This window comes from Amblyraja radiata, chromosome X (genome assembly GCF_010909765.2).
Source record: "Amblyraja radiata isolate CabotCenter1 chromosome X, sAmbRad1.1.pri, whole genome shotgun sequence".
Classification (NCBI taxonomy): Eukaryota; Metazoa; Chordata; class Chondrichthyes; order Rajiformes; family Rajidae; genus Amblyraja; species Amblyraja radiata.
Window position 1 is genome coordinate 7,443,986 of NC_045999.1, and position 9,810 is coordinate 7,453,795.

The window sequence follows — 9,810 nt, forward strand, 5'->3', positions numbered from 1 at the left end:
GACTAGTGTAGCTGGGACATGTTGGCAAGTCAAAGTCAAAGTCAAAGCCAATTTTATTCGTCACATGCATCCGAAGGTGCAGTGAAATGAATTTGCCAGCAGCGATACACTTAAAAAGAACACACAATACACAATGTCCTGCAGGTTTGGCGATCGCTTCGCCCAACACCTCCGCTCGGTTCGCAATAACCAACCTGATCTCCCAGTGGCTCAGCACTTCAACTCCCCCTCCCATTCCGAATCCGACCTTTCTGTCCTGGGCCTCCTCCATGGCCAGAGTGAGGAACACCGTAAATTGGAGGAGCAGCACCTCATATGGGCAGTTTACACCCCAGCGGTATGAACATTGACTTCTCTAATTTCAGGTAGTCCGTACTTTCTCCTCCCCTTCTCAGCTCTCACTCAGCCCACTGGCTCCTCCTCTTCCCTTCTTTCTTCTCCCCCCCCCCCTCACATCAATCTGAAGAAGGGTTTTGGCCCGAAACGTTGCCTATTTCCTTCGCTCTATAGATGCTGCCTCACCCGCTGAGTTTCTCCAGCATTTTTGTCTACCTTCGATTTTCCAGCATCTGCAGTTCCTTCTTAGACAGAATCAATATCTCTGCTACTTGCTGGTTATGATCGAATGCCATCTAAAAGTATGAACGAGTCAGCTTTACACTTCACCACAAAGGCAGAAGCTGCTGTCTCAGGCTTAGTACTCACCTATCTACTACACGACCTTCAGATCAGAACATGTTCGTCAGGGGGAATAGATAGCGTGGACACACAGTCTTTCTCCAAAGGATAACTTATTTGTCTCGTGGACCAATTAAGGTACAGTGAGATGAGTTACCAGGCAGCCATACAATTAAAAAGAACACAATAGGGTGATTTCACGAAAGGTCACTGGAGCGTAGATCCGCACGCACATGACCGAAAATTTTAACTGGAGTACATGCGTCACTTCCGGTACATGTTAGTGAATGGGAAAACACGCACTTTCACACCCGTTAAAAACATCGAAAACGGCCCGTTTTTGAGCTGCAATTTACTGTGCCAGTTGGGGTGACCGTGAGGCACCGTGAATTTACAGTCCAAAAAAAAGATAGAAACTAAGGTAAATTCAAGAGGGAGCTGAAGGTGTCAAAACGGCGGAAGTGCTAGCGGACATTTGCCGTGGAGATTTAAAGATCCAAAATATCGGGGATTATCGCGTTTGCTCGCTGCATTTCATCAAAAGTGGCATTATTGACTTTTTATCTTTATTCATTTGTTATATGAAAAGTATTAAAAGTTAAAAATCCGTCAGTAAAATTGCAAAATCGCCCATGGTTCTCAGGTGGGTTTTAACATGCAAAATGAAAATGCTTCTGAAGCTCCATTTACCATTTAAATAATCGTAAACTATCAATGCGTTTTGAAATAAATTGATAAATGGGATAATTGTCAGCTGTTAGTTGGACAAAAGCAGGACCTTTTATTATTTGCCAAAATATATTTCTCAATGTTTCTTGTTTAAAGCCTGCACAATCACCCAAACTACTTATTTATTTATTTATCATCTAATAACAGACAAGCCTGCAGCATGGAATGATGTCAACAATCCTGATTGGGCACCCACTGTGAGCAGGATAGACAATGTGCACAAGAACGCCATCAACTTGCAGAGGTATAGATGCTTGAGCTGCAACCAAATCTGCTTTAATACTCTCTTCTTGTTGCACGTGCATGGCGTTCCCATTCCTTAGCTTGCATCTCAGTAAAATTTATTTCAAAACGCATTGATAGTTTACGATTATTTAAATGGTAAATGGAGCTTCAGAAGCATTTTCATTTTGCATGTTAAAACCCACCTGAGAACCATGGGCGATTTTGCAATTTTACTGACGGATTTTTAACTTTTAATACTTTTCATATAACAAATGAATAAAGATAAAAAGTCAATAATGCCACTTTTGATGAAATGCAGCGAGCAAACGCGATAATTCCCGATATTTTCGATCTTTAAATCTCCACGGCAAATGTCCGCTGACCACTTCCGCTGTATTTACACCTTCAGCTCCCTCTTGAATTTACCTTAGTTTCTATCTTTTTTTTGGACTGTAAATTTAGGTAGCTGTTCCTCACGGTCACCCCGACTGGTACAGTAAATTGCTGCTCAAAAACGGGCCGGTTTCGATGTTTTTAACGGGCGTGAAAGTGCGTGTTTTCCCATTCACTAACATGTACCGGAAGTGACGCATGTACTCCAGTTAAAATTTTCGGTCACGTGCGTGCGGATCTACGCTCCAGTGACCTTTCGTGAAATCACCCTATACACAATAGAATTTAACATAAACATCCACCACAGCATTCTTCACTGTGATGGAAGGCAACAAAGTTCAGTCAGTCACTCAGGGAGGAGAATCAAGAACTAGAAGTCACAGGTTTAAGGTTAAGGGGAAAATTCTCATAGGAACCTGAGGGGGACATTTTTCCCCACAGAGGGTGGTGGGTATATGGAACGAGCTACCAGAGAATGTAGCTGAAGCAGGTCTAATAACAACATTTAAAAAGACATTAGGACAGGTACATGGATAGGAAAGGTTCAGAGGCAGGTATAATAACATTTGAAAGACAAGTAAGAATGTCACTGTTCTATCTGGGACATATGACAATAAAACACTCTTGACTTGACATTTGGACAGGTTTGTAGATAGGCAAGGTTTAGAGGGACAAATGCGGACGAGCATAGATGGGGCATCTTGGACAGCATGGATAAGGTAGACCGAAGGGCCTGTCGATGATCAAAGAATATTCTAAAGAAAACACACACCTTTTGTTTTTTGTCAGCATCTTTCTCCTCAGGATCCAGAAGGATTTCAAACATTTGTTCCACTCGAGAATCAGTGGAGGACTGCTTTAGGACCTGGAACAAGGAGACGGAAACATGTCAGATGAGGATTATTACAATGCTCTTACCGGAGTTCCACAATAACCATGTGTTTAAGAATGAACTGCAGATGCTGGAAAATCGAAGGTACACAAAAACGCTGGAGAAACTCAGCGGGTGCAGCAGCATCTATGGAGCGAAGGAAATAGGCAACGTTTCGGGCCGAAACGTTGCCTATTTCCTTCGCTCCATAGATGCCGCTGCACCCGCTGAGTTTCTCCAGCATTTTTGTGTACCTTCCACAATAACCATGCCAGCACAGCCCGGATCAAATCATCCCTTGAAGCGTGCAGTATTCTGAGAAAAATACTTTTCTTAAATAGTTCAAACTCATGAGCAGAGCGCTCCTAAATACTTCCCCCAACAAAGCCGGCGTTGGGAAGGGCTGATGCCAGAGGTTAAACATGAATCACAATTTCACATATCCTACAACTCCCTCCCATCCCCAGCAGCTGAGGAGGCATCTTCTCCAGGAAGACTGCAGTGTCTCGAGCAGAGTGACCGCTTCCTCCGTCCCAAGGGCGATGGGGGGGGATGTGACTGCTGGCCTTGCTAATTAAGCTGCGGTCCCATTAGCGGAAAGTTAAGACAAGGTGCAGCATCAGGTCCTTGGGTGGGAAAAGAGGGTGCAGCTGATCAAATTTGGGCAGCACGGTGGATAGAGCTGCTGCCTCACAGCGCCAGACACCTCGGTTCAATCCTGACCTTTTGCCGCTGCCTGTGTGGAGTTTGCATGTTCTCCCTGTGACCGCGTGGGCTTCCTCATCCCACATCCAAAACACGTGCAGGTTTGAAGGTTAATTGCCCTCTGCAAATAGGGAGTGGATGAGTAGAAATACTGTGACTAGGTGATTAATGGTTGGGGAGGATTCAGTGGGCCGAAGGGCCTGTTTCCATGCTGTATCACGAAGCTAAACCTGATGTGGTAGCTTTCTGACACTCGGTGATGGCACAGAATGAATGCACGGGTACAATATCCTCTCATGACCGAACAAGCTGTGGATGATCAGCCATGATTGTGGATGAATATATTGAATGGCGGTGCTGGCTCGAAGGGCCGAATGGTCTACTCCTGCACCTATTATAGATTGTCTAAATCAGACAAGCTGAACTCAATCTTCATCACCAGCCAAACTGACAATGTACAAAATTCAACGTTAAGTCATCAATAACAAAGACAATCCCAGGCCTTTAGCCTGCCAACATGCACCAGCACTTCCCTCAACATTTCCGGTTTTCCATCAGCCCCTCACCTGCTCCTGGATACTTGCTGCAATTTGCCGCAGTGATTCCTGGAAGACTTTGTTCTTGGGTTCCAGGACAGCGCACCTCTGGGTATCAGCGAAGGCCTGATCCAGTCTTCCCAGCTCCTGCAGGGCCTGACTCCTGCGGAACAGAGCCTTCACGTCCTTGCCATCCGCCTCAATGGCTGAGAGGAGAAGGGCAAGCATTACTGCCGAGGAAATCCCCTTGGATGTTAATACAGATCTACACACAGAAACTTAATGACCTTAAAGACACTTGCATAGGTGCGTGAATGGGGAAGGTTTAGAGCAGTGATTCCTAACCTGGGGCCATATGGTCCCAAAGGGGCCATGGCAAATTTCAGTGGGGACACAGAAACATTTTGGGATTTAGGGGGCCACAGGTTCAATGAAGGGGGCCACAGAGCTACCACCCTGTTGCCTCCTAAATTTCAGTTCTAATAAATTTAAATCTATGTAGTTGAAATATTTTTGATGTTTGTGGAATAGAATAAAAGAGAATATATGTGCAATTAACAGACACTGATATTTTTATGGAAGGTATTATAATATTGAAGTACTTTTTTTCCGCTAATAATGTCAGGGGGGGCCACAGAAAAATTAAAAGATCCCAAGGGGGTCATGAGCTAAAAAAGGTTGGGAACCACTGGTTTAGAGGAATATGGACGTGGGACTAACATGGATGGGACATCTTGGTCGATGTGGATGTGTTGGGCCGAAGAGCCCGTTTCTGTGTAGAAAGGAACTGCAGATTTCTGGTATACACCGAAGATTGACACAAAGTGCTGGAGTAACCCAGCGGGTCCAGGCAGCATCTCTAGATAAAAAGGAATGGTGACATTCATGGTTTCAATCTGATGAAGGGTCCCGACCCAAAACGTCACCCATCCTTTTTCTCTCGAGATGCTGCCTGACCCGCTGAGTTGCTCCAGCACTTTGTGTCTATCTTTGGCCTGTTTTTGTGCTGCATGCCTCTAGGACTATCAAAGAAGGAGTGATTGAACAGTCTATGTGAGCAGATCTCATTGAACAATAATTCTTAAAGAGCTTGACAGAACATGGAGGGTGGTGGGGGGGAGGGGGGAAGGGGGAAGGTGGGAGGGGAGGGGGGGGGGGGTGGGGGAGGTGGGAGGGTGCACCCTTTGTCTGAGGAGAGTAGAACCAGGGTCAGTTGCAGAATAAACCATTTAGGACAAGGATGAGGAGAAATGTAGTTACTTCGAAAGTGGTGAATATTTGGAATTCCTGACTCACGAGTCCATTCACGCACGGACCAACAGACTTCTAAACGTTCAGGCAATCAAGGGAAACGGAGAAAGTGCATGAAAATGGTGGCAGGGTCGATGGTTTACATGCAGGCTAATGCAGGCTTGAAGAACCCAGAGGCCTTAAAAATATCAATTGATGGCCTCCACAACCTTCTGTGGCAAGATTCACCACCCTCTGACTAAAGAATAAAAGAATGTGAAATACATAGTACGCTAAGTGTGGATTGATTTGAATAGACGGATCGTTTTTGGTCATTAGGTTCACGCAAGATTTGTTTTCTGGTACAGTAGTTTAGCAAATCTGTGCAATGGGTGTAATATCGCCAGTATCTCAACTTGGACAAATGGGTCTTGTAGGTTAAATGGCCTCTGTAAATTGCCCCTAGTGCGTAGGAGTGGATGGGAGAGTGGGATAACACAGAACTAGTGTGAGCGAGTGATCGAGGGTCAGTGTGACTCGGTGGGCCAAAGTCCCTGCTTCCATGCTGCAACTAAATTAAAACATGCAAGAATTCAAATTTTTCCAGATCAAAGAATGTGAATGTGTGTGAGTGATTGGTGGTGGTCGGAGGGGCCGTAGGCGCAGATTGGCAGCCACGCTTCCGTCAGTCTGCCCCAGGGCAGCTGTGGCTACAGAAGTAGCTTACCACCACCGAGTGTGACTGAGGAGTGAATGAATAATGCGATGTAAAGCGCCTTGAGTATTAGAAAGGCGCTATATAAATCCCATCCATTATTATTATTATTAAAGAAAGAAAAATACTAAATGCGTAGGAAGGAACTGCAGATGCTGGTTTAAACCAGTCTAAAGAAGGGTCTCGACCCAAAGCATCGCCCATTCCTTCTATCCAGAGATGCTGCCTGTCCCGCTGAGTTACTCCAGCATTTTGTGTCCGTCTTCGAAGAAAAAGGCTAATTGAATAGTACTTTCCAAATCTAATTTCTGTGAAATTCCCTTGTGGAGACTTGAACCACAGAGTTCGGGATGTGATAAGGACTGTAGAATTTGTTTTGGCAACTCTGGAAGAAAAAATGTTGGTCAGGACCCTGAGAAAAATATCCCTGTTCACTGATTTTGGCAATGTGGTGGGATTTTTACATTCTCCCGATAGCGCAGAACATTCCATCTGACAACAGACAACTTCTCAGTCTGGCAGAGGAACGAGCGTGTAAACGCTGCCACTCTGAGTGTTGCTGCACACAGAATAGCCTCTCCTCACTTACCTTTTGAAGCATCAGCCTCTGCCTTGGAGTATTCCTCCTGAGAACCAGCGGGAGAGAAAAATCAATCATTCATGATGTCCACAAAGCCAATTAAACATTTATTCCAGCCAAAATTAGTTAATTCACAATCTTTAAGGAAACACTATTCATGCTTTAAGGGCCTGTCCCACTTTCACGACCTTATTCACGACCTCTGCCGAGTTTGCCCTTGACTCGTACTCGCAGCATGGTCGTCACGAGGTCGTAGGAGGTCGTAGGACGTCTTAGGAGGTCGTAGGTAGGTCGTAGCAGGCCGTGATGCTAGTCGTAGGTACTCGTGGCATCAAGTAGGTCGGGGCGTTTTTTCTAGCATGATGAAAATGTCCACGCCTAAAAAAGGTCGTGAATTAGGTCGTGAAAGTGGGACAGGCCCTTTAGACTTCAGAGATACGGCGCTGAAAGGCCGTTTAGTCCACAGAGTCCACGCCGACCGTACACTAGCACTATCGGGCCCTTCGGCCTACCGAGTCCATGCCGACCAGCGATCCCCGCACACTAACACTATCCTACATGGTCAGGGTGACGCAGTGGTAGAGTTGCTGCCTTACAGCGAATGCAGCGCCAGAAACCCGGGTTCGATCCCCGACTATGGGTGCTGGCTGGACGGAGTTTGTACGTTCTGCCCGTGACCTGCGTGGGTTTTCGCCGAGATCTTCGGTTTCCTCCCACACTCCAATGACGTACAGGTTTGAAAAAAAATTGTCCCTAGTGGGTGTAGGATTAATGTGCGGGGATCGCTGGACGGCACGCACCCGTTGGGCCGAAGGGCCTATTTCCGCGCTGTATCTCTAAACTAAATTAAACCAGGACAACTTACATTTTTTACCAAGCCAATTAACCTACAAACCTGTACGTCTTTAGAGTGTGGGAGGAAACCGGAGCACCCGGAGAAAACCTATGCGGTCACAGGGAGAACGTACGATCTCCATTCAGACAGCACCCATAGTCGGGATGGAGCCTGGGTCTCTGGCGCTGTAAGGCAGCAACTCTACCACTGCGCCACCTTGCCATTCCTGTGCGATGGGATGCTTCGGTATTTTACTCACCAGCTTGAGGTAGCAGGCCGCTCTGTTGCGCCGCAGGACTGTGAGCTCGGTCAGCTCTGGGGAAAGCTCAATCGCTTGTGTATAACAGGACAGGGCTGCGTCATAGTCACCCGCTTTAAAATGTGCATTCCCATCCTCCCGCAGCAGTGCCACACTGGCCTATAACAAGAAACGCAGGAAAAAAAATCAGTCCCAGTCTTGCTCCTGAAGCACCCCTTTCATGCTGCCTCACCAAGGCATAACCAGGGATAGACACAAAAAGCTGGAGTAACTCAGCGGCTCAGGCAGCATCTCTGGAGAGAAGGAATAGCTGACGTTTCGGGTCGAGACCCTTCTTAAGACCAGTATAAACCAGCATCTGCAGTTCCTTCCTACACAACATAATCAAGGACCAGTCTCACCCCAGTCATTCCATCTTCTCCTCTCCCACCAGGAAAGAGGTACAGAAGTTCGAAAACACATATCTCCGGTTGCTAAACAATTTAACTCCTCATTCCCACGCTGACCTTCCTGTCCTGGGCCTCCTCCATTGTCAGAGTGAGGTCCAGCGCAAATTGGAGCAACAGCACATATTTCGCTTGGGCAGGTTACACCCCAGCGGTATGAACATTGTAGACACAAAAATCCGGAGTGACTCAGCGGGACAGGCAGCATCTCTGGAAAGAAGGAATCGGTGATGTTTCGGGTCAAGACCCTCCTTCAGACTGGTTCAGAATATTGACTTCTCTAACTTCAAGTAACACTTGCTTTCCCTCTCTCTCCATCTCTGCTCCTTCCTAGTTCTTGGACCAGTCTGACTGTCCCCTGATTACATTGTATCTCTGTTTGCTTTGTTATCACCTTCCCCTAGCTACCAATGATCTATTCTAAGGGTTTTGTCCTGAAACGTTGCCTATTTCCTTCGCTCCATAGATGCTGCTGCACCCGCTGAGTTTCTCCAGCATTTTTGTCTACCTTCGATTTTCCAGCATCTGCACAGTTCCTTCTTAAACACAATGATCTATTCTATATCTTCCTTGACCAGCATCCCTTTTGATGTCTCGTATTCGTACCTTACGCTTCCTTATCTCTGTCTGTGTCTCCCTCTTCCCTGACCCTCAGTCTGAAGAAGGGTCTCGACCCGAGACGTCACCCATTCCTTCTCTCCAGAGATGCTGCCTGGCCCATTGAGTTACTCCAGCGTTCTGTGTCTATCTTCGGTGTAAACCAGCAACTGCAGTTCCTTCCTACAATCCTCCCCAGTTCCACCAGCACCAGGCTGCCTGACTCATCCCAGACCCTCCCTCCATCCCCCTATCCCTTCCTCTGTCCCCATCCCTCTTTCCCCCTCCCTTCTTCCCCCTACCTCCCTCTTTCCCGCCTCCTCCCTCCCAGGCCCTCACCCTGTCCGCCATGCCGGTCCCGGTTGCCGTGGCGACGGCCGGATCTCTCCCTTCCCGTCGCGGGGTGACGACGTCAGGAATCCCCCGGCCGGCTCCATGACCAAATAAGGAGACGGCTGTCACCCAGCGCGGGGATCCCTCCAGGGACCGGCCTGGCTGTGCAGATGCAGTTGCAGTTGCAGTTGCAGTTGCAGTTGCAGTTGCAGTTGCAGATGCAGATGCGGGCAGCCCAGAGACAACCCAGCATTGCAGCGGCAGGAGGGAAATGTAAAGGCAGCCCAGCATTGCAGCTTCAGAGGGAAACTCAGAGACACCCCCAGCACTGCAGCTGCAGGAATACACCCCCCAGCAATGCAGCTGTAGGAATGCACCCCAGCATTGCAGGGACAGAGGGGAACTCAAGAGACATCCCCAGCACTGTAGCTGCAGGAATACACCCAGCAATGCAGCTGCAGGCATGCACCCCAGCAATGCAGCTGCAGGAATGCACCCCAGCAATGCAGCTGAAGGAATGCACCCCAGCAATGCAGCTGTAGGAATGCACCCCAGCAATGCGGCTGTAGGAATGCACCCCAGCAATGCAGCTGTAGGAATGCACCCCAGCAATGCAGCTGCAGGAATGCACCCCAGCAATGCAGCTGCAGGAATGCACCCCAGCAATGCAGCTGCAGG

The 9,810-nt window shown here is 47.7% G+C and overlaps 1 protein-coding gene across 1 annotated transcript in view; it reads right to left on the reverse strand.

Moving 5' to 3' along the window:
* The window catches only part of unc45a (unc-45 myosin chaperone A), a 39,032-nt gene extending 29,792 nt beyond the window's left edge, over positions 1–9,240 (reverse strand). Inside the window, exons 1-5 of the mRNA XM_033014772.1 lie at positions 9,139–9,240; positions 7,757–7,915; positions 6,672–6,708; positions 4,168–4,343; positions 2,798–2,890 (exon numbers count right to left, since the gene is read on the reverse strand). Of these exons, the coding sequence (XP_032870663.1) occupies positions 2,798–2,890; positions 4,168–4,343; positions 6,672–6,708; positions 7,757–7,915; positions 9,139–9,150 (477 nt within the window). The 5' untranslated portion in view covers positions 9,151–9,240. The remainder of the gene's footprint in view (positions 1–2,797; positions 2,891–4,167; positions 4,344–6,671; positions 6,709–7,756; positions 7,916–9,138) is intronic.
* Positions 9,241–9,810: the final 570 nt, after the last annotated feature.